At 43.4% G+C, this 25,416-nt stretch overlaps 2 protein-coding genes across 2 annotated transcripts in view; both read right to left on the bottom strand.

Moving 5' to 3' along the window:
• Window positions 1-25,416, bottom strand: part of LOC117754516 (hemicentin-2-like) — a 541,775-nt gene that overhangs the window by 104,110 nt on the left and 412,249 nt on the right. The gene's annotated exons all lie outside the window — the stretch shown is intronic.
• Window positions 740-25,416, bottom strand: LOC117758399 (complement C3-like). Its single transcript, XM_034580083.1, has 45 exons — window positions 25,304-25,416; window positions 25,200-25,217; window positions 25,056-25,091; window positions 24,705-24,743; window positions 24,286-24,475; window positions 23,570-23,735; window positions 23,199-23,269; window positions 22,642-22,733; window positions 22,404-22,486; window positions 22,144-22,231; window positions 21,369-21,471; window positions 20,393-20,507; window positions 18,817-18,929; window positions 18,580-18,723; window positions 18,007-18,222; window positions 17,703-17,903; window positions 17,258-17,413; window positions 16,554-16,683; window positions 16,112-16,180; window positions 15,698-15,968; window positions 15,478-15,504; window positions 15,109-15,336; window positions 13,630-13,715; window positions 13,402-13,541; window positions 12,250-12,459; window positions 12,086-12,146; window positions 11,526-11,609; window positions 11,233-11,436; window positions 11,007-11,082; window positions 10,753-10,915; window positions 9,858-9,971; window positions 9,566-9,716; window positions 9,145-9,308; window positions 8,204-8,359; window positions 8,056-8,115; window positions 7,471-7,561; window positions 7,161-7,212; window positions 6,792-6,879; window positions 4,064-4,153; window positions 3,558-3,663; window positions 3,304-3,393; window positions 3,114-3,197; window positions 2,605-2,685; window positions 1,846-1,993; window positions 740-974 (listed from the first exon to the last, which is right to left on the bottom strand). Exons 1-45 carry the CDS (start codon window positions 25,381-25,383, stop codon window positions 830-832), a joined length of 5,280 nt encoding a protein of 1,759 aa, XP_034435974.1. The 5' UTR covers window positions 25,384-25,416; the 3' UTR covers window positions 740-829.

Below are 25,416 nucleotides of genomic sequence, written 5' to 3'. Positions count from 1 at the left end.
CAAAAAACTTGTCTATCTCACTATCTTCTTCATTTCTACTATTATTTCTCATATCTGAATACGTTTTTGTAATTTGTTTTGTTGTGTATGGTTTTGTTCTGCTTAAATATAATTAAAAATATAAATGAAATTAACTTTTCTTCATTTTCTCTTTTCTCCTCTGACTCATGTTAAAATTATTAAAAAAATAAAACTTACATCAGTTTTGTTTTTCTTGTTAAACATTGTATACGTCACAAAATAATAATACTCACACTTACACCTCACGTCCACACGAAGGTTGTAACCTGTGATGAAAGGCTACAACTACAGCTTCCTTTTAAGGAGTCACAACAAAACAGGTAAAATGAATATATATAACTTCATTGTTGGACTATTTATATATTTTAATATCTGTAAAATTCTAACTTAAGTAATGTGTTTTCTTATTTTCCTCTCAGAACCAGAGTCAAAAATCTGCAGCTGCTTCGTACAGCACAACCAAACAAAACCTGCCCGGTGCAAAGAGAATCTCTGCCTGTATTCAAAATGATTTGTTTATTTCAGCTGAAAACGACACATAAAATACATGTGTTTTATTTAAAGAAAATACAGAATTAACACATACACATTTTAAACACTAATTTAGCCTCAAAAACTGAAATATATTCGTCGACAGCAATTTCATTTTGTCCCAAGAAAAACATACTAGTTCTGACAATAAGAGAAGGACAAACGTGTGACAAACGTGTGACCCTCAAGTGTTATTACTTTTCAAATTAAAATCAAAGTAACATTCTGAAAAGATGTTTGTATGAAGGACGTGTTCTCAATCTGAAATGAGACACAGCTACAGCCTGCAGCCGTTGACAGACAGTTCCTGTGCAGCATCGTGGAGACCTTTGCATTTAGCCCCCAGACTCGGACTGATGGAGCACTCTGCAGACGAGGGCCAGCGCTCCACCCACGTGTCCTTCCCCAACATGTAGATGTATCTAAGACACACAGCAAAGACAGACGGGTTCGGTCAAAAACTCTCTGGAGGAAAGAAATTATATAAAATATATTAAATCTAAATAAATAAGTAAAGAATAAACTAGAATTTGTAAATAAATACAGCTTACAATGGAAATAGCTTTTTCTGAATTCCCGTATTTCTACATTAATGAATTCTACATTTATTCATTCATTTATTTCTTAATTTCTTTATGTGTTTCAACATTTATTTATTTATTCATTTCTACAGTTATTGATTGATTAAGTAACTAATGAATTTCTAAATTTATTCATGTAGTAATTCATGTTTTTATTCATTCCTTCATTCATACATGTGTACATGTATTTATTTATTCATGTGTTCCTATTTATTTATCTATTTCTGTATTTCTTCATGTCAATGAGGTAAGTGGGTTTAACTCTAAACTCTAAAACCTGATTGTTATAGGTGTGATCATCAGATCTACTTCTGTCTTGAGTTGGTCAGTAACTACATTATTAATATAGTTAATCTAAAACCTCTCTGACTGTCAATCAAAACTGAAAACGTATCTTCACCTCCAACGGGGATGTTTTGTTTTACTTTACATTTGATTGTCTGTTTGTTTGTCAGCAGGATCATTCAAAAACCACTGATTTTCTCTAAACGTGGTGGAATGGATGAGACATGAAAAAGAACATTTTTATGTAACTTGGTGCAGGGGATTGTTGGGCCTTGACATTGGTTTGTGCTCTACTCACTATTATAATTGTTTTTAAATGTAATATCTCTATCTGAGCTGTGCTGGATAACATTTGATTTCACAGACGTCTATAATAAATTGGCCACTGTTTTTACTTTTCAGTTTTCTCCCTCCTTGCTCTCGTCACCTGTTTGTGTCGCTGTCGATGTTCCACTGGTCTTCTTTGGGGCCGATGATGAGGTACTGGGAGCCCGACGTCAGGCTGAGTCCCTCTCTGCATCCTCCGTGAGACATGAACATCCTCTTCTGACCGACCTTCACTCCGGCCTCCACACCTGGACGGCAGAAAACAACACACATGAAACCATTTAACGCTGAATCATGTTTCATAAATACCAGGGTTGTCAAAGTAACACCTTTCTTTTGATTAATTACCCAAAAATAAGGGGGAGGAGTGTGTGTGTGTGTGTGTGTGTGTGTGTGTGTGTGTGTGTGTGTGTGTGTGTGTGTGTGTGTGTGTGTGTGCTCTTGTACAGCTATCTTTGTGAGGACCACTTTGAGTCTACAACCTACGGAGTGACGACATTTTGGGTGGGAAAGTGAGGTCCTCACTTTAATGGACTGTTTGGGGGTAAAAGTTGCAGTGTGTAGAATTCAGTGACATCTAGTGGTGAAGTGTCATGTTGCAGCTGACCGCTCACCTCATCCTCCCCTTCCAAACATGACAGAAAACCTGTGGTAACCTTCAGTTTTCATGAAAACTCAAAAGGTGTTTAGTTTGTCCAGTTTGGGCTACTACAAGAAACATGGCGGCCTCAATAGGGAGGACCCCCCCCCCCCCCGATGTAAATATAAAGTATTTCAATATAAAGGCCCATTCTACAGTAAATACACATACGTGTGTGTGTGTGTGTGTGTGTGTGTGTGTGTGTGTGTGTGTACTGACCCAGCTTGATCACTTGTGTGATCTCCATCTCGTATTTGTCGTAGTAACTCTGGCTGACACTCAGCACCTTCACCTGGAAAACTGAAGAGGGAGAAATGTTAATATAAAACTCACTGATGTTCATGGTCCAGAGAGGATGAACCTTCATCCCTGACTTTTGCATTACAGCCAGTATGAGGATAGTTGTTGCAATATATATACGAGACATATAAAATGTACACACACTGTATTGTATTAGAACTATTGTATTAGAACTTTAGTCAAAGCATACGTCAAATAAATTGTTTTTAAAGCTACAGCGCCCAAAAGTAAAGCATCGTGATGGCCCCCTGGTGGTTGGCTGCAGTATCGGGCATTAACCCAGCCTCCATGTCAGTGGATGGGACTAAAAATTCAAAGTATACGTTTCTCAAAGATGGTTTCAAACGGATGTATGTTCAAATGTTTGGCTTTAATGAATGCTTTGATGTGTGTGTGTGTGTTTGTGTGTGTGTGTGTGTGTATCATACCATGGTGTAAACTCTTGCAGGCAAACGTCTCTCTGTCGCCGGTGGAGAAATCTTCGCTGTCGGCTTTGGAGACGCAGCAGTCACCTGGAGTGTGTAAGCAAACACAAAGTTAACCGACAGTGAGAATAACACACACCATGCACACACAGACACACACTCAGCCTGAACACACACACAGACACACACTCACCCTGTGTGCAGCGGCAGACGTTGTCTCTGCAGATCTGAGCGAGCTCCTCCTTGTCCTCACTGGGAGTGTAGGTGCGACTGCAGCGATGATCTGAGACACAGAAACCACAAGATGCCACCATTTTTTAAATTGAAATATTTATTTTGTTTGTTTGTTGCACTCTGAATTATTCGCCTGAACTTCTTCTTAACAACACATCACAAAGTTACAGGGGAGGTGTGAGAGGAATATGTGATGTGACGCTGTTCTCCCACCTGAGCTGTAATACTCATAGACAGTAACTGAGGACGGCTGGAGGAGGCCGACTTTAAACCTCTGCTGGAGCCTGAAGATCAGGATATCTGGCTCTTTGTGGGACACCTGAGGAGACGAGGACAGTTTATTTAGAGACTTCACGTTACAAACAAGCCTGAACCTCCAAGTCAATGATCCAGAAAAACCTGGAACCTAAAACGTTTGGTTCCAGGTTTTACTCGGCAAAGTCATCCAGACCTTTCAGTAAACCTGCTTCGCGGAAAATAAAAAGAGACATAAACATGTTATATTCACGACTTAGAGAGGAGAGTTTTTTATGGAAGAACAACTCAAACAATTCCTCAAACAAGACCTCCACTAACTGTCCTCTTCACCCTTTGGGCTCCTTTTGGGCTCAATCATTATTTCCTCATTTTATTCCCCTGGAAATCCGTGAAAATGTGAAAAATGTCCTGTTTTACAATGTCCTTGTAGGTCAACATGATCTTCAGAATCTTGTAGTTACCTTGAAGAGGTGGATGATCAGGGAGCCTCTGTCGCTCAGGTTGTCAACAATCTGGAAGTTATTGATGTAACGGTCCACTGAGTTCAACAACTGGACACACACACACACACACACACACACACACACACACACACACACACACACACACACACACACACACACACACACACACACACACACACACACACACACACACAATTAGCAGTTCATCATCATGCTGCAGTAAACTTTAATAAACTTCTCTCTGGTCGACGTGAGTTTAATTTATCAAACACCTTTTTACTCAAACAGTATTCAAATCTGTTAGCATTCTTTAGTGTTGCAGGAAGAGGCAGGAAGATACAGGATGAGGCAGGAAGAGGCAGGAAGATGCAGGAAGAGGCAGGAAGATGCAGGAAGATGCAAGAAGAGGCAGGATGATGGAGGACGATGCAGGAAGAGGCAGGAAGATACAGGAAGAGGCAGGAAGATGCAGGAAGATGCAGGAAGAGGCAGGAAGAGGCAGGATGATGGAGGACGATGCAAGAAGAGGCAGGAAGATACAGGAAGAGGCAGGAAGATGCAGGAAGATGCAGGAAGATGCAGGAAGAGGCAGGAAGAGGCAGGAAGATGCAAGAAGAGGCAGGATGATGGAGGACGATGCAGGAAGAGGCAGGATGATGGAGGACGATGCAAGAAGAGGCAGGAAGATACAGGAAGAGGCAGGAAGATGCAGGAAGATGCAGGAAGAGGCAGGAAGAGGCAGGAAGATACAGGAAGAGGCAGGAAGATGCAGGAAGAGGCAGGAAGAGGCAGGATGATGGAGGACGATGCAAGAAGAGGCAGGATGATGGAGGACGATGCAAGAAGAGGCAGGAAGATACAGGAAGAGGCAGGAAGATGCAGGAAGAGGCAGGAAGAGGCAGGAAGAGGCAGGATGATGGAGGACGATGCAAGAAGAGGCAGGAAGATACAGGAAGAGGCAGGAAGATGCAGGAAGATGCAGGAAGATGCAGGAAGATGCAAGAAGATGCAGGAAGAGGCAGGAAGATGCAGGAAGATGCAGGAAGATGCAGGAAGATGCAAGAAGATGCAGGAAGAGGCAGGATGCCACCGAGAGTGAAGGCCCAGTATCACAACACATTTTAACTCCTGCCGTGGAAAAAAAGTTTTTTTATAATATGTCTCAAACACACACACACACACACACACACACACACACACACACACACACACACACACACACACACACACACACACACACACACACACACACACACACACAATTAGCAGTTCATCATCATGCTGCAGTAAACTTTAATAAACTTCTCTCTGGTCGACGTGAGTTTAATTTATCAAACACCTTTTTACTCAAACAGTATTCAAATCTGTTAGCATTCTTTAGTGTTGCAGGAAGAGGCAGGAAGATACAGGATGAGGCAGGAAGAGGCAGGAAGATGCAGGAAGAGGCAGGAAGATGCAGGAAGATGCAAGAAGAGGCAGGATGATGGAGGACGATGCAGGAAGAGGCAGGAAGATACAGGAAGAGGCAGGAAGATGCAGGAAGATGCAGGAAGAGGCAGGAAGAGGCAGGATGATGGAGGACGATGCAAGAAGAGGCAGGAAGATACAGGAAGAGGCAGGAAGATGCAGGAAGATGCAGGAAGATGCAGGAAGAGGCAGGAAGAGGCAGGAAGAGGCAGGAAGATGCAAGAAGAGGCAGGATGATGGAGGACGATGCAGGAAGAGGCAGGATGATGGAGGACGATGCAAGAAGAGGCAGGAAGATACAGGAAGAGGCAGGAAGATGCAGGAAGATGCAGGAAGAGGCAGGAAGAGGCAGGAAGATACAGGAAGAGGCAGGAAGATGCAGGAAGAGGCAGGAAGAGGCAGGATGATGGAGGACGATGCAAGAAGAGGCAGGATGATGGAGGACGATGCAAGAAGAGGCAGGAAGATACAGGAAGAGGCAGGAAGATGCAGGAAGAGGCAGGAAGAGGCAGGAAGAGGCAGGATGATGGAGGACGATGCAAGAAGAGGCAGGAAGATACAGGAAGAGGCAGGAAGATGCAGGAAGATGCAGGAAGATGCAGGAAGATGCAAGAAGATGCAGGAAGAGGCAGGAAGATGCAGGAAGATGCAGGAAGATGCAGGAAGATGCAAGAAGATGCAGGAAGAGGCAGGATGCCACCGAGAGTGAAGGCCCAGTATCACAACACATTTTAACTCCTGCCGTGGAAAAAAAGTTTTTTTATAATATGTCTCAAATGTTTGAGTCATTTTTAGTTTGTTGAACAACTTTACACTAAAGCTGATTTATCACCTGATATGAGTCTTTCACAGATCCTTATATGAAATCACATCGGAAAAAAAGATTCTATTCTATGTTTTCTTTTTATTTATAGTTCTTATAATAAAGTTTAAACGAGAAAAACTGAAAAATATCAAACCTCAATTATATTATTAGGTCATTATGGTTTGATGATGACATCTTAGGAATTATTTCCAATTTTTCTGTTTTTAATATATGTTATTGACAATTTTTCATTTCCTAATGTCAATATCGGCCCGAAAATCCAGATCCGTCGGGCTCTAATTTTATAAAGTGAAATTATCAGATTATATAACATTTACAACAGTTGTTTTTTCCCAAAAATATAAAATGAACAACATTGACAGTAAATCTATGAAACCATGAAAGTCTAGTGGCTTGAACTCAGATACATTTCTATGATGTTAAATGAGTTACCATCTCCAGGTCTGAGTTTTCTGGGGTGAAGCCGGTGGGCAGACTGACGTCCAGGACGACCATCCTCACGTCTCTGGGTCCCAGCGCTCTGTGGGAGAGACGAAGGGAACACAACTGACGAGGGACGACGACAAACACACAACAGTCAACAACTCTACGCCTCTGATGGATCCGAATGGGAGCAACATGAGCAACACCGTGAGTCAACCTGCGATTAAAGAATTCTATCAAATCGAATGTTTGAACAATTGAGTTCAGTTCACAAAAATAAACCGTATAATATAATACCCAGCAACTTTTTAGTGGTTTGTTCAAATTGAGTTTTAAAAATCAGGTGAAGACAATAATAATATAATGAAAATAGCTCACCTCACTTTGATGGTGATCTGGTAGGACTTCTCTACATCTGCTGGAGGCTTCTCTGTTACACAAAGAATTTGTTCATGTTTCTGGACTTAAATGTTATAATCGTATATTTCATTTGAGGTCATTAATAATGAATAATATTTATAAATCCATTGAAGATATTATGTGTATGATGTAATATCTTAAAAATGCATTTGAAATTTTCAAAAAACACTGATTGAAAATATTACTTAAAATGCATTTCAGTGTCTTGTGGCACTAAACGTGACCTCAGCTAGAAAACGGAAAAAGTTAGACGTCGTGAGAACTTTACCGCTGGATTCTTCGATGGTGACGTTGAGCTCAAAGTGTTCGCAGGGTCTTTTCTCATCCACCTCATGCACTTGGTTGTAATAGGTCACGACCTTGGAGACAAACACGACGGGAAACAGTCATTTAAATGGGTCAACACAGGCAGAAATTAAAATCAAATCATTACTCATTACAGCTTTATAATAAAACATCAAAGTCTGACCCGACTTCATGAAACCTGTCTTCATTTACGCTGGAGTCACACGTATGTTGCTTTAACGCTTGACGGTGGGCGTGCCCAATGTTTGGTGCTAACGTGATCGTCATGACGACAACACATGTTCACACCTCATTTCCTCGCTGCTCTGCAACAGCGTGCGAGTCAACCAGAGGTGTATTCATTCCTATGGCACATCTCCGATGTGTTGTGAAATATCGTGTGGAATAAAAGGCGTGACACCGTGGAAACACAACATAGCGGACTTTTGTGGTAACATGCTATTCTAGCTGTCAATGCAATAGTAAAGAGAAGTACACGGGAAATAAAATCTCCTCCTGTACGAAGAGCTGCAGCGTTTCAAGTGAGTCCTGCGTTATAGAGTCATACCTCCAGGATCCCCTGTCCGTTCCCTCGAGCCTCCACCTCAAGATCAAGGTTCGCAGGCAGCTGCACGACAGAAGCACCAGAGCAGAAATAAGTAACGGGGATGAACAGCTGAACGTTTCACAATTTCACTTCCTCTCTGATGCCTCACCCTGGAGGAGCGAGCAGCGTAGGACGTGCTGGGGTTGAAATGGTAACGCACTTCCCTGCGACCCGCGATCCTGACGTCCACATCCAGACTGAGGTCGCCGGGAGGGGGTTTGTTGATCTGGTACTCTGACAGCGCCTGGAGCACCACCATGGTGGACTGGGGGAGGACAGGAGGAGGAAAACAAACAAACCTCTCGTCTAATGTTCACTGATCAAATGAGGCAGTGACGCGGTGGGACAGCGGTTAGCATTGACGTGTCACAGCAAGAAGGTTAAGGGTTCAAACCTGCCAGCCAGAGTTTCCATGTTCTGCCGGTCGTGGGTTTTCTCCACAACGCTGACATATTAAATGAGAAACATCGGAGGGGCAATTTATACGCTGCAGGGGCGCTGTATATTCTCCTATCAGGCAATAACATGAGGAGGACCAATGGATTCATCTAAATAAGATGTCTAATTTGTTACTGGTTAAAGTTAATGCATAATGACGTAATTTCTACCGTATGATCATGAATTAATTTTCAATCTATATAAACTTTAGGCCGTTTTTAAAGTCCTATAAGATGAAGAGATACCTCAAGAAAAAATATGTTTTTGAACCATGCATGACGTCATTTTCTGACTTCTGTACTACGTCACTTATCACACTACGTCATATGAGAGGAAATCATTTTCAGATTAAGATACACATTAGATTGTTTTGAAGTATTTCTGAAGATATGATATTATTGTTGACCTTGACCTTTGACCTTTGGTGAAAGAGTCTAGAGGTAAACTCATATTCACGACAAGTTTGGTGAAAATCCGTCAACGTGTTGGTGAGTTATGGCTTCATCTGAATTGTCTGAAGCGACATCAGGCAGCTCATCAGACATGAGGAGATATGAAGCGGGTGATTAAATGGGAACAAACAAAACACCAGACGCCCCCTGCTGGTGGTACCTGAGTGGAGCCGAAGCCGCCGCCTCTTCGTCTCTGGCTGTTCAGCCATTTGAACGCTACTGACGCTTGCTCCATGTTTCCCAACTTCACCAGAGCCAGCAGGGCGTAGCCGGTCGCTTCCAGGGTGAACAAGGCATTCTGTCTGTCAGGCCAGTGACTGCCCCCTGGAGGAGAGAGAGAGCGAGGCACGTGAGAGGAGTAACTTTCGTTGTGTTTGTCTGTTGTTTGCAGGATTACGCAAGAACTACGTGACGAATTACGACAAGACATGGTGGAAGGATACAGTCGGGGTCAGGGGGCAGAGCCAGGACTATTACTAAAAATGAAATTACACTCCACAAAGAAAAGAAAAATAAGTTTTTAAAGAGACGATGAGTAACTTGAAGTCTTTGCAGATATGAAACAGGTGTGTGCCGTTGACCTGGAGCTGCGGCTCTGAGTAACCACATCAGGTGAAAACGATCCTTCTCCACCAGAGCCAGCGCGTAGGAGGCGATGGCCACCGTGTACGGTCTCCTCCCCGGCCTGATCAGCGATTTCCTCAGGTAGTTGGCCGTTTTATCAATGACCATCTGTGACGAGAGATGTTTTAATACAGCCACTGATTCTACAACCAATTATCTTAACAATAAAGTAAAAAGGGGATTTTACAGGGACGGAAAAGTAAAGATGAAACGTGACGCTGCAGTTGTTTTGTTCTTTGTTTAACTTACCTCAAAATTCACATCTGCACTCGTGCAGCGGATCCCCGCCTGCTTGGCCTCAGCGAGCGCTATGAGGACGAAGGCTGTCAGGGTTATTTCAGGGTCGTCGCCCCTGAGACCGCCCTGGGAAGAAAAGGCTTTAAACTCAAAGCTCAAATATCCACATTATTCTTATTTTAATTTAATTTCGAAGGTGTTTGTTTTGTTGCTTGCTTCTTGTGTTTGCACTGTTGATGCACAACAGCAGGAGAAGCCCTCACTCTCTGGTTCTAAAGGAGTGGTAAGTGATTTTTAGGTTTTCAACTAGTTTCCAACGACAACTGACTACTTTTTACATCTGCCCAGGAGGTTATGTTTTCACCTCTGTCCTATTGTTTGTGGGTTGGTTTGTTTGTTTAATACAAATACTACGGAACAGATTTCCACTGAACTCAGTGGAATGATGGGACATGAGCTCAAAAAGAAGCCGTGTGATTTCGGTGTGGATTCGGACATTGTGAGATTTGCGTCTTTTTGATACTTTCACAGTTTTCCCAGAGAACGATTGGTGATGTAAGGGACTGATGTTCGTGAGTGTGTGCAATTTGGTGCAGATCCAAATAAAAATCAGGATCTAGCAGATTTAAATAAAGTTTCATAATGGGACTGTTGGCGGAGGTATAAATTGTCTAGTATTTAATTTTGTTTGTTTGTTACCGGAGATTTATGATAAGCTTGATTCAGTTTCAACAGGCACATACAGTGGGTGACTGGTTGTTCAAGAAAAGAACCGTGGAAAAGCTTATTTCAGGTACCAGCACAATGACATACTATGTTTTTTTATGTGTGTGTGTGTGTGTGTGTGTGTGTGTGTGTGTGTGTGTGTGTGTGTGTGTGTGAGTGTGTGTGTGTGTGTGTGTCTCACAGTCATGGTAGTGGTGTAAACAGGGTTGTCCTCTACAAATTTTCCCGGAACAAAGCGGTGTTTGTTCTTCACCAGGTAGGTCAGAGGGTCGCACACTTGCTGCTCGTTGACGCCGATGATGGAGTGAGCCATGGAGAACACCTTCACCACGTATGCGGTGATCCTGACACGCAGATGAGCAAACGTTTAGTCACTGTCAAACACAGTATGGATATTTGTGCTCTCAGACAACAGACAGAGGGTTTCACAAGTACCATGTGCTTGCACCTTCTCGTCTGTAGGGGGGGTAAGAGCCATCCGGCTTCCTGTAGGCCAGCTGGTTCTCATAGCCTGAAAAATACGAGTCAAGGTCAAAGGTCAGGGTTCATATAAGAATTTAAAGAGGGGATGTGAAGGTTTGAAATATTTCCATTTGCCATCCCTCTCTGCTGCATGTCTTCAGTCCATCATCCATCCATGCATCCATCCCTCCTCTCTCACCTCTCCTGATGTATCGGATAGCCTCAGCCTTGCGCTGCACCCCCACGCTCTCCCAGTCGTTGGTTCGATCCAGGTAAAGAGTGGCGATGAGCGGCAGAGTGATTCTGGCCAAGTTCTGCTCCACACAGCCGCCGGGCATCTGGATCAGAGACGCCAGAGAGTCCTCACTGATGGAGTTATCGATGCTGTCTGCCAACACGTTGCCTGGAGATGAGAGGGGGGGGGGGGGGGGGGTAAGGAATCGGCTCACTCTCCGAGGTGTGATCCTTATCTCTGCTCTGATTGTGACTGACCTCTGACATTGATGAATGTCTCTGGGACAGAGTTTGGCACGACTGACTGCAGCTCGATTCTCTGGACACGAACTGTCTGTGTTCCTGTAGAGGACGGACGCCGAGACAAACATTTCATGACTGCTTAACCCAAACCTGAAGAGTAGAGGTCTTGTCTCTGACAGCCAGGCAAGCTGCAGGAAATATGCCTCCAGGGTTTGAACATTATGATGTCACAGTTATGTTGACCTTTGACCTTTTACAACCAAAGTTTAATCAGTTCATCTTTGACTCCATTGCACCAAATTTGAAGAAATTCCCTCTCGGCGCATCTGAGAGATCGGACAGAGGGACAGAGGGACGGACAAAGAGAAAACTATTCTGGAAGCTGTCTCCAGAAATCTATCATCCATCCATCCGACCGATCGACCATGTTGTTGCGGTCTCCTGAGGACTAATGTATTCAGCCGTTCTCAGGGGCCACCCTCTCAGCCTCGGGGCCCCAGGCCTGCTTGGCCCACACTGCTGCGAGGGCACTGATTAACATGCAGTTGACAGGAGATACCAGGAAATCTACTGACCTCCTTCAGCAGCCGGATTCAACACTGAACTCTGCACTTCAGTCTTCTGCACTCCCTCCAGCTGAGTTCAATAGCAAAGCAGATTTTTATCTCACTAAGTTAACGCATGAGACATTTTCCCTGTTTACGCTGCGATGTCATTTTCACGCTCAAGTGTGACTCACCACCACTCGTAGAAACTTCTGGATGCGGTCTCCTCCCATCATGTCTCTGCCGACCACCATCACCTCCAGAGGAAGTTTCCCCACCACCAGCGGCACGATGGTGTAAGGCACTGCCTTGGAAGTGCCGGCCGGCAGCGTCAGTTCCTGTGTGTGTCTGTCCTTAAAGGCGATGCTGCACATGTCCTCCGTCTTCATCAGCACCACCCTGACCTGAGCGGGAAAACCAGTCACGACACGTTCAGCAATGTTTCACTTTTCCTCACGTTTTGGTGCATTAACTGAACTGTAATCGAGTAGAAACCCTGCAAACACTGAAATATTCCAACAGCTCGAGCACAGATAGTCAAAAGGTTTGGTTCAGATAATTGTGGAGACCAAAGACACACAGACCAAACTAAAAAGTCAAAGTGAACGTCAAATAATCCATCCATTGTCTTCCTCTTGTCCAGGCTCGGGTCACAGAGGGTGTCCCTGATGTCCCTTTCCCTGAGCCATTCTTTCCAGCTCTTTATGGGGGATCCCGAGGCGTTCCTAGGCCAGATGGGATTTGTAGTCCCTCAAGTGAGTTCTGGGTTTACCTCGGCACGCCCAGTAAACCTCCAGTGGAATGTGACTAGGAAGCGTTCGGACTAGATGCCAGGGCACGTCAAATGAATTTTTCATTAATCTGGAGAAGTTGATACCACGTCTACGCCCTGATCACTACCGCACAGACCGCTCCACGTGACGTCACGGGTGCAAGATGGCAGTGTTCGAACATAGGAAGTTGTAGCTTCATATCTGGAAGTTGAGACTTGTCATTCGTGCATAGTCGTAGCTATAGCTCGGATAGCTTGCCGGGTCATTTGATGCATCCATGGTATCCATGGTGCTCAAATCCTAATGACATCATTGCTCCTCTAAACACAACCAAGAGTTGGACATTTGCAGTTTTTAGTGAAATGTCCCTCAACAGCAGTTAGTGGGGCATAACATTTGATGCTCACATTCATGTTCCCCTGAGGATAAATTCTAACAAGTTGACATTTTACTTTGGTTTATGTCTAAAATACCTGCAAAAACTAACGACAGTCACAAGCCTCAGCTTCCTGTTCGTCCTTCGTGTATTTGTTAAACCTCTCTGACGGTGCAGCTCTGTGGTGACGCTCTTACATGCAGGTCCTCGTCGCCGTAGTTGTGGATCACAGCTTTGATCTCGACCTGTTCGTTCCTCGCCACTGAATACGGCAGCTTCAGGTCCACAAAGAAACGCTTCCACGCTCTGATGTTGTAAGGCTCGGCCACACAGAAACCTACACAGTTCCAAAAGGTGTGTGATTAGACATCTTGATTCACTCCTCTTCCTCCTCCTCCTCCTCCTCCTCATCATCGCCCTCCTACCTGTCTGAGGCGATGCACTTATGGCCAGAACTCCCCACTGTGTGATGCTGTCTGGTAAAGCTTTCTCCACAATCTTAGTCGCCAAGCTGTTGATCAGATTAATGTCTGTGTTATAAAGGTCCAAGAGAAAAAGTTAATTATTAATAGATGCCACATAAAACAGGTTGACTGATGCACGTAGCATCACGGTGTAAACGAGGACGTCTCACACACACACACACACACACACACACACACACACACACACACACACACACACACACACACACACACACACACACACACACACACACACACGTGCACAGAACAGAGCAACACGAGTCACACAGACGGGAAAAAGAGTCAGCTCTGTTGATTCTGTTATCACTGACAAACACAACGCGAGTCACTGGTCTACATGATGAAATGATCAACTCATTTCTTCCCTCAGGTGAAGTTCACCACATGTCTGGTTGGATTTTCATTTTTATTCCAACAGGTATTGTTCCGTGTAAATGTCCAGATACTAATAAATAAAATAGAATTGAAGGGAATGAAAACCTCCAGTGCAGCGTAACAGAATCTAATTATCTAACCTCTAAATACAAACTTCAAACACGGCTTAAAGCAAACGAGCTATGTGCAATTATTCCACAGCCTTCGTCTTAAATCATTTACTATAATATATAAGATTACATAAAAGATTTATGATTTAATTTATATGCGTAATTGTGTCTTTGCATTGTATTGTATTTTTTGTTACTTACTGGATTTGATAGAGTGTAGTGTTTTAATTCTGCGTTTGTTGTACAGTTAGTTCGGACAGTATGTATGTAATGCACACGAATGATCCATAGCTATTATTTACTATATAAGATTGGTCAGTAAAACCTGGCGACAGCGACAACAGATGAAAATGAGCTCATACAACTCTGCCTCATTTACAGTATTTTGTCTGTTGATAAATCAGAACTGTCCTCATCAAATAAATGGATAATAGACGAGACACGAGATAACACACTGAGTTTTCTGTTGCTCAGCTAAATCTCTGGTTTATCATCTACACACAATGAACCAGTACCTGAGGTCCTGTGGGTTTAGTTTGATCCGTCTGTCATTCATCTCCACAGGAACAAGTGATGAAGTGTGAAGTGAAGATGAATAACAGACTGAAATAAACTGAGTGAAATCAAACTTTACTTTTTAGGTCTGAAGGGGGAAAAAAAACGATTCGACAAAGTCATAATCTCTTATTTCAATTCTTCTTTTTTCTCGTCAAAGATAATTAATCATGTTACACCACATTTGCATTTTGTTTGAAATTCTATTTGATGCTTACACTCTATTTAAGCTGATTTTCATACTGACTCCCTCCACATTCGCTCTTGTCCCATCCTGACTGATACTAGCTGATAGAAGTCAGATCCAAAGAGCGACGTTCTTCCACATGATGAGTTTTTATTAAACTTGGTGTGACCTCCCCTCTCATCCGTCACTCACCCGTCTGTGTCTGCTTTGCTCGGCAGGTTCACGTCCGTCCACAGCCACGACTCGTAGAACTTGAAACGCAGATACACCTGAGTCTCATCAAGGTACTCCCACTCTTCCTCTTCCTCCTCCCCCTCCTCCTCCTCCTCCTGCAACGGCGCCACCTGCGCCACCCTCGTATGTCCTTCCATCCTTTTTGTGTCGGTCCTGTGCACTGATGGTTGTTGTGCCGAATGCCGTCTGAAATAAACTGAATAAAGAAGAAATGGTTTAAACTGAAATTGGCTTCAAAAACACTTGCAGCACTTTAAGGGACTCATCCACATTTGGAGTCCTACAACTCAAGTTATGTCCCTCCCATCCACTGGTGGCCACCAACACCTGCTAACATCTACTGGTAGTTGGTAACTTGTGCAGAAGACCTTCAAACGTACAAGGGTTATTCAACATCTCGTCCTATATTCTAAACACGTCCAAGTTTAATAGCAAACCTAATGATATTCACCTCATCCTCACACTAATCTAATATGAAGAACATGTTGAACATCACAGCTCCACATTTCAAAGCATTTTGAGGAGAGATAGGGTTGAGGTGCAGAACCTACCACGGCTTGAATCAAAAACCTCTCTATCAAGGAGAAAGGGAAAAGTGGGTTGGGGTGGCCTGCTGGTTGTGGGGGGTGTTGGGGTGCTGGGAACCTCAGTGTCAAACAGCTGGTCCCTGTACGTGGCACAGCAGTATCTGAAGGCCCGGATGCACTCCCAGCCCTCGGTGATGTAGAGGGAGCGGCGGGTGCAGGAGTAGGGCATGGGGATCTCCCTGAGGCCGTCCTTACAGCAACGATGCTGCAGCTTCTCCTTGTAGTGACTCTCTGAAGACAGGGGGGGGGGGGGGGGGGGGGGGGGTCAATATCAGTAAATCTGTAATCAATAGTTTATTATCAACTATTAATGGCATCACTGTAAAAGAAGAGAAATCCATCCCACAAACGCTCTGTGAGGAGAGAACACTCACCCAACAGAGCTTTACGCTGCAGCAGTTCAGCAGAGCGCCTCCTCCTGGTACTGCCCGGACACTGCAGGGCTGAGGAGAGGAGAGGAAAAGGAGAGGAAGAGGAGAAGAAGAGGAGAGGAAGAGGAGAGGAGAGGAGGAAGAAGAGGATATGAGAAGGAGAGGAAGATGAGAGGTGAGTAGAAGAGACGAGAGGAAGAGGAGAGGAGAAGAGATAAAAGGATGAGGATGGGGAGATGAGAGGAGGAGGAAGAGGAGGAGGAAGAGGACATCTATCATATATTTCATCCGTTCATTAATCCATTCACGTGTTTAAATTACTTAACTAATCAATAAAAACTATCAACATCGCCCAGTGACTAAGTCGTCCAGCAGCATGTATGTTTGAATGTATAAAAATAAATTCAAAGTAGGCAGAACTTCCCGAACAGAAGGGGGCAGGTACCTTCTCTGGTTCCGGTTTTAAATCCGGCACTGGAGGAGAAGAGAAGTCCGGCATCGTTGAACACCCCCCTGGCGTTTTTGCCCCCCCCACGGGTGCAGCCAAAGTCTCCGTTCTCCACCACGTTCCACATCTGAGGTGAGACATAGCGACGCATGAGCTTTTTTTACAGGTTTGTGTTGATGATTATTGATGCAGAACGACAAACGACCTGATGACTTCTATTATGTCACTTGTAAAATTACGATTATTGTACAGTGTTTGAAACCTTAAAAGTAATTTGGAAAGATAAGAGGATGAATTCACATCTGCTCTGCAACAAAGAATTTATGTTTCCATAGTAACTTTAACCATCGACAGTATATTTCATTGCTTGACTGTAAAAACTAGAACTTTTTTGTATGCCTCCACCAACCAGTATGTTTTCAGTGTAAAAATTACCTTTATCACTGAAATCTAAGTCCAAGTGACAACTGTTCCCTGAAGGCACACTTGAGATGTCATGTTCAAAAGGCCAAAAACGATTCGTGAGGCCACTGTTACCTTGATCTTTGAACTTTGAACACCAAAATCCAATTGGTTTCACCTTGAGGTCACAGTGAATTTGGCCTTTGACCTTCAATCACCAAAGTCTTATCAGGTCATCTTTGACTCAGATTAAACATTTGTGCCAAATTTAAAGAAATTTCCCTCGAGGCATTATTTACCTTCCTCTGTGTGAGCCTGTCCTTGTTGAGCAGGTAAACAGCGTTGTCCACAACCACCAGGCTGACCTTTGCCCCCGGGTCGCCTCTGACCTGAAAACTAAATCTCTTCCCAGGGGCATAGTCTCGAGGAATGCCGTCCACTGGCCCGACTTTCAACTGTGAGACAGAAGGAATAAAAGAACACGTTGACACACAAGAGAAATTACTGCATAGAAAGAAGAAAAACTACAGAACACTGATCTGATGACGGTTTTGATTTGATGCTTCATAACGTTGTTTTTCAGACCAGTGTCGGCCAAACACACAAGAAGTAAAATGTGGAGTAAATCTGAATTTAAAACCAAAGACATTATTCTACTTTTAATTATCGTCAACAAATCCCAAACAAGAACCAACAACATGATATTCAGTCTGAAAACCATGTGACACTGAGCTGGAGACTCACCCCTCCCACACAGGAATCTACCACATCCACCCAGATGGAGTCCGACACCACCTCTTCATCCTCCACCCAGGGGAGGCTGTAGAAAGCCACAAAACGGAACGAGGGCATCATCTCCGGTTGGACCACCAGCGCAACGGCAGTCAACAACTGACCGGTCACATCCACACGACCAGCGCTTATGATTTTGCCTTTGCTGAGCACCTGAGAGGAAAGACAGTCACGTGTTATACTTGTTCTATTTCCAACTTGTTACATTTTCCCTCCTCTTACGTTCTCCGCTTGTCTTGCACATGCACTGTCTCACCAGGTAGGTGATGTGTTTGATGGCGTCCCTGTGTGTCGGCTCAGCAGCACTGACGGTCAGCTTCACGGACAGAATGTCTCCGACAGACGCCGTGTTGGTCCCCATGGAGATGTACAGGTAGTTCGCTTGGTGCCGGTGGAAGCTCCGGTACGGGCTAACAACGACTCTGTTTTTGGCCTGTTGTTCTGGTCTCAGGCCGGCCTGTGTGGTCTCAGCCTGAGAATCAAACACAGATCAAGAGTTGGTGACAGTTTCCACTTCATAAACCCAAAGAGAGACGTCTGTTTGTTCGGCAGCAATAACATAAAGACAATAAGACGAGGACGGTTTCAGGATTTTGACATATTTAGGCAAAAAAAAAGGTTTTAATAATTTGACTGATTTACACCAAACACAGCTGATCCACGAATGCATAAAATAAATTATGATTACATCTTCTCCGAATAGATTTTGTCCAAACCCCAAAGTAAGCATTTGAAGTAAAAATTAAAGGATCAAAATGTGCAAAACAAGAACAGGAGCAGTTCTGCTTTTAAATCTGGACGCTGTGTGAGAAAAAGCAGTAATACTGACCATAATGATTTTAGGGTGATGGACGTCGGGCATGTTGATGGTGGCTCTGGCGGCTCCGGAGGTGACGACCAGCGGATCGTCCAGCAAGTTCACCTTGACCTGAACATTGTGGGCCGGGGAACCATCGTGGTGGCTCACCTGGATCTGGACAGGTGCGATAAAAATGTCTCTCTGCGATTTTATTCACTCACAGTCACTGATCCGAAGATCCAGCAAAACACAGACGACTGTTCTTACTGTGAAGTCCAAGGGAAGGCCGGGCTTGAAGTACTTTGGTATTTTGAAGGATACGACATACGGAGACTCCACAATTTTTATCCCACCCTTTTCGGCCTCAACCAGGTCGCTGCCTGTTCAGGAGAAAACACCACAGAAGAGAAAATAACTAAAAACCTCAAACTTCAATAATTTCCGGAATCTCAAGTCATATGGTTTTTGAGTTTGAGAACAAGATTATACAGTAGGTGGCTATTTGAGTGCAAGCGCGGGGTTTTGACAAACTTTGAACGTGAAATGACCCAGTCCTGCTGTAAAACTGAATAGAAGGAAAAACCCACCGACTCAAAGGTTCCTTCAAATATTTTGACTCGTTCAAAAACATGTCACTCTATAAAATAAACGTAAAAGTGTTTTTTCACAGTTCCAGAAGGAAGACTGCACCGTTGTTGTAATTCTGTTGGGTAACAATAAAGATTTTGATTCAGGGCGTCATCGTTTGTCCCCGGTGATTAAATAAGAAGAGTTTCACGTCCATTCAAGAATAAGAATTCGTTCCGCTGCCAGTTATCTAAAGCTGAGAACGTTCAGGAGTTTTGCTTTCGAACGTCTAAAATAACTCCCTGAAGTTTAGGGATTCTTTTTTTGGCCCACATTAACTAAGAGTTGTGACACCAGGCAGTTTATTCAGGGGGTTAAAGGGCATGTTGAGACACATCTGACCACAAACTGAATTTCAAGAAGTGGAGCTGCACAGATGAGACCATCGATCCGTGGCCTGTTTACGACATTTTGGAGAGTTTGGTCGTGCAAACAAAGCAAACTGAACAAAATGTGTCACAACAACAACACTGCAGAGTCCACGTTTACAGATTTCCTTTGAAATGCTGAGATAGCTTCCTCTGTCCTCTACATTTGCACCAGCTGATTATATCGATGGAAATTAGACGACGGCGCTCCCGATAAAAACATCACTTGAACTTTGTTGTTCTGGTGTTCGTACCTGTCTTTGTGTTCGCACCTGTCTTTGTGTTCGCACCTGTGTTGGTGTTCGCACCTGTCTTGGTGTTCGCACCTGTCTTGGTGTTCGCACCTGTCTTGGTGTTCGCACCTGTCTTTGTGTTCGCACCTGTCTTGGTGTTCGCACCTGTCTTGGTGTTCGCACCTGTCTTGGTGTTCGCACCTGTCTTGGTGTTCGCACCTGTCTTGGTGTTCGCACCTGTCTTGGTGTTCGCACCTGTCTTTGTGTTCGTACCTGTCTTGGTGTTCGTACCTGTCTTGGTGTTCGCACCTGTCTTGGTGTTCGTACCTGTCTTTGTGTTCGTACCTGTCTTGGTGTTCGTACCTGTCTTTGTGTTCGTACCTGTCTTGGTGTTCGCACCTGTCTTGGTGTTCGCACCTGTCTTGGTGTTCGCACCTGTCTTGGTGTTCGCACCTGTCTTGGTGTTCGTACCTGTCTTGGTGTTCGCACCTGTCTTGGTGTTCGCACCTGTCTTTGTGTTCGCACCTGTCTTTGTGTTCGCACCTGTCTTTGTGTTCGCACCTGTCTTGGTGTTCGTACCTGTCTTTGTGTTCGCACCTGTCTTGGTGTTCGTACCTGTCTTGGTGAGCACAGAGGCCTTGACGTACACAGAGTTTCCCACCAAGGATCTAATATTGGGGTACGCTCTCTTGATCTCGTCCATGCTGAGCCTGACGACGCCTCCGTCCAGCTACAGCGAGACAAGAACACACAAGAGTCATTTTACGAAACATTCTAGAGACATGAAGACTCTATTGTTTTCTATGTTTTCTATTGCAGCTGGTTTAAAGAAAAATAAACCAATATTTAAAACCGACAAAAAAGGCTTTACCTCGAGTTCCAGTGAGCAAACTGATACTGATAAACTTCATCCACCATTAATGTTTATTTTGTACAGTAACTTGGGTTTTGAAAGAGGCAGATGATGTCACACCTTGTTAAGCTCTATGAGACTAATTGTGATTTGTGAACGTGGGCTATGCAAATAAATTTGATTGATTTGATTGATTGATTGATAAGTTTGGTTAATTAGTTGATTGATGCTGTAAAACCGGGGTAAAAGGTCATGATTGGCAGCTGACACTGACTCGTGATTGGTCGAGCGCATATATTTCGGTGAAATGACGTCATCAGCACAAGATGGCAGTGCCCATATCCAGGATATTTAGTTTTTGTTCAATAAAAGTAAATGGTCTATATTCATATAGAATCTTATTGACCATTCACACACATCAACACACACATTCATGCAGCGCTTTGATACACAATGTTGTTTCTATCACACATCTCAGACTGGAGGAGCTGGGGATCGAACCACAAACCTTCTGGTTAGTGGACGATCCTCTCTACCCCCTTGGTGGAGACGCATTGTCCATCTTTATTTATAGTCTACGGCAGAAACTCAACCTTATAAGGAAACACTTGACTGCACGGCCCGCAGAGGAAGTGCAGAACCCTTGATACCAATGAATTCCTCCAGAAGATAAAGCCGATGAGAACCACTTAGAAAGCTGACTCTTCATAAATGACTCTTCTGTAATCAGTGACTCACGTCTGACACCTGCTTCACTGAAGGCAGCCGTATCATCTCTGTGTTGATCTTCACTCCAAACACCACATAGGCCGTTCCCACGACCGGTTCCCCATACAGGTACCTGAAAGTCCCAATAGCAACAACAGTCACAACAGTGATTAGATTCACTCCCCCAATTTTGGTGCAGATAATTTTCCCCTTATTCTAGTTCCTTCTTGAGGAAAATCTTGATGTCACCAAATATCCTTGTAAACCAGGTTGATCTGTAGCTGTGGTTCCAATATGAGCAATTTAGCAACTTGAGCAAACTTCAGTTTTAGTTTTAGATTATGGAAAGACGGACGACATGACGGCTCCCAGAAGTGAAGCCAGATTATTTTTGATCGCCACCCGGTGGTTGGCTGCAGAGCTGCCTCCTCCATGTTGGTAGTTCTCATCACACTGATGTATGTTCAAGTGTTCATGTTTCTGATCAGTTTGGTTTTAATTTGTTAGTTGACGATATAAAGATGGAGTGAAACGTGATGATTGACAGCTGACTCGGGATTGGTCAACTCCACAGTCACAACTGCCAAGACACCAAAACGCCACCGGCACAAGATGGCAGCGGCTGTATCTGAGAGATTTAGCTTCGTGTTTGTACCGTGAGAGGAGTTAGAGACGCCATCGATCTTTATTTACAGTTCAGAGTCACCAGGAGTGACAGTAGAAGTTCAATCGCTAGCAGCTAACAGATGTAAAGTAAATTGCAGTAACAGTCGGTGTCAGTGTTTAATGAATGTGTGGTACCAACCTGGCCGAGATCTCTACTTCCAGCTCACTGTCGCTCAGGTCGAGGAAGGACTTCCTGGGCGTCAATGTAACGTTAAAGGCAGGAAGCACTGGAGCGCGTCACGCCGTGAAAATGAAAACAGAACTTGATTATGAAGTTATGGGCCTGATCTGAAATGTGACATTCAGAGGTGGAAAAAACGCAATGATGCCTATTTGTCAAGATAACGTCGAGCTGCGACTGACGTTCTTAGCAGAAGTGAACAGTTTGATTCCACCTACCGTATTTCTTCACTTCAAACTGGGAGGTGAACGTGTTCTGCTCCCAATGGTCGAACTTTGCAATCACCGTCCATCTTCCTTCACTGACAGACATTGAAACCAGGTGTTAGCCTCTGCTTCACATCAACTCCACATTTCCCTTAAATCCTCTTGCTTACCATTGAAAACGCAACTTTCATTACATTCACAGTTTTCCAAAACGGTGGCATTCGTCATTTAAAAGTCTCAAAGAACATACCTGACAATTTCAGAGAGAGTGAATTTGTCTGCCAAGACGCCACCGACGGCTCTCATCCTGAGTACCTGTTTCACCACAACACCGTCTGGATTCTGAAACACAGGAACTAATCAGTAGGAATCATGGTATTTTGTTATTGCTTTTATTCTGTAAAGCACTTTGTGTAACATTTTTGTAGGAGAAGTGCAAGTAAAGTCAATCAGACTTAATTTTTGACTATTGACTCAAGTGGTAACTGGCTCATGGTGGTGGCTAACTCCTGGGTGGGATTATGTCCGAGAGGAAAAATAAATATCTGCCACTAAGCAAAACTTTGAAAGGTAAAATGAAATTGTATTCATTTAAATACAGAAAGAACTAAAATGTCATGAAACCTAAATTTCATTTCATGCACCACTTCACTTTCTGATCAATATAATTTTAAAGTTTCATTAAACGAATGAAAGATATTAAAACAGAGAAAAAAGGCACAAAGTTTACAATGTTTTGTTATAAAAAAATTACCTTAGTGATTAATTGATTAAAAAATTCTGTGAATCAATAATTAGATCATTTACCTTAAAATCCATAGTGATGGAACTGTTAAAGGCCTTAAAGGAAGGAGTCGACACAAAGGCTCTGAACTGAACTGGAGTGGAAAACCAAAGACACAATGAAAAATACTCAAACATGTAAGTTTTTCATCAGTTCCAAAAAAACCTTATTGGAAAAAATCCCTTGAGAAATATTCACACATCCAAATATCTCGGATGCAGATGTGTTGGAAAGTTTTACTCAAGTTTTGAGAAAAAGTTCTGACACAGACAATTACAACGTTTCGGCCTCGTGACCTTCAGACAGAAACATTTACATAAATCAATAAACGTTAAAAATCAAAGGTCACTTCCTTTGCAGAGCTTTGTGTTGCTCATGCATCTCCAGGTCTCACCGGTGTCTCCGGGGTTGTAGATGGGTTTGTCTGTCTGGATGAAGATGTATCCAGAGTGAAAGGACACCATCAGTATCCTCGTCTCAGAGTAGAGGCCGCCGAAGTTCACCGTCAGGTACACAAACTTGTTATTTTTCTCATCGCGATTCAAATGATCTGAAGGAAGCTGAGATGAAGCGGCAACAAAATTAGGATTCAATCGAATCAATACTTTATTTACCCTGTTTGACATCTATATATATTTGTAATTAACTGAGACATATTCTGCTCATATTCAGGTTGATTCTGGTTTTCATGCTCTCGTGTTCAGAAAACTCTCATTATTTAGACGTGGGGTATTATGATGTCACGTGACATCACGCTGATGAGGAGCTCTGGGCCGGGCTACTGACGAGCTGTTTCAGGAGCTTCATCTTATTGGTTTTTTTGTTTCAGGTTATAACAGTTTGGAATATGTTTTAAAAAACAACAATAACAATAATAAAATACACAAATGGAACTAGAATGGCGCCCAATGGAGCGCATACCTTCACCAAGGCCCAACTGTCCCTTTAAATTCAATCAAGCTGCACCACATTGTGCACACTCATTAATATCAGTCCTCTAAACATGTGTGATTTGTTTTGTGACTCACACCACATCTTTATGGAAATCCGTCCAGTGGTTTTAGTGTAATCGTACTTTCAAACAAACAAACCAAGACCCTGGAGAGTCACCTGTATAGTCTTGAGAGCTTGGAAGCCGTTGTCCAGGTCGAGAGTGACAGAGTCCCGGAGAAGCGTGGCCGTATTACTGAAGTCCCGGATGGAGATGGAGACGGTGATGGGACTGGACTGCCCGTCGGCCTGCAGGTAGATGTTCTCCTGGCTGTCGGTCCTCAGCAGGTCTGGAGCCAGAAGGGTGAACCTGCAGGGGGATGAGGCACCAACACTCATCCTTCATATATATATATATATATATATATATATATATATATATATATATATATATATATATATATATATATATATATATATATATATATATATATATATATATATATATATATATATAGAGAGAGAGAGAGAGAGAGAGAGAGAGAGAGAACACCTGAACCCATCAGTAATACAATGTGTTTGCGGATGAGGAACTGCACCTTGCTGTTGTTTGAACTGTTTCTTTTACATGTGGATTCCTGCAAATAAACAAATTTCAGTCAGGACACAAACGTGATGCAAACTGAAGCAGAGATTCAAATAAACAACAGCAGCAGCGCATCATGGTAACAAGGCATTAGACGTCATGTGTGAAAATGAAAAGGACGTGAACTTAAACTCTGTTCTATCTGTAATAATAAAATATTAAAAGATTATTGCTGAGCTTGTAGCTTGGGTCTGAAGATTGTGTAATTATTTACATTACACTGTATAAGTGTATATTCCCCTGATGCAATAAATCAGAAAATAAATGTTTATACTTTTCTGTTGAAGCAGCTTTGGTTACTTACTCAAGGTGTCGAAAGTAACTGTCAAATGGTGTAATTCTGAGGAAGGATCAAGAAATAAGGACTTAAAACACTAAAGGTGGAGATTGTGGATATGATCTCTTTGTGCAAACACACACACACACACACACACAGACACACACGTACCTGCGATGCCAGTGAGATCTGTAAAAAAAACACAGCTTCATTAGTGACCATCACTTTAAAGATATAAACTGTCCTGATCAGTGAGAAGCAGTAAAACTCGTCACCTTCTCTGATGGTCGATCTGTCCGCTGGATTTACAGAGAAGCAGGAGAAATAAAATGCCCTGAAGCGTCCGAGGACCCATGTTGACTGAGTCTCTGTGGACTGTGGCCACCGG

Source organism: Hippoglossus hippoglossus, chromosome 1 (genome assembly GCF_009819705.1).
Source record: "Hippoglossus hippoglossus isolate fHipHip1 chromosome 1, fHipHip1.pri, whole genome shotgun sequence".
In the NCBI taxonomy this organism is placed as follows: Eukaryota; Metazoa; Chordata; class Actinopteri; order Pleuronectiformes; family Pleuronectidae; genus Hippoglossus; species Hippoglossus hippoglossus.
Note: the sequence above shows the minus strand (reverse complement) of the source record. Positions and strands in the feature narration are given on the sequence as shown.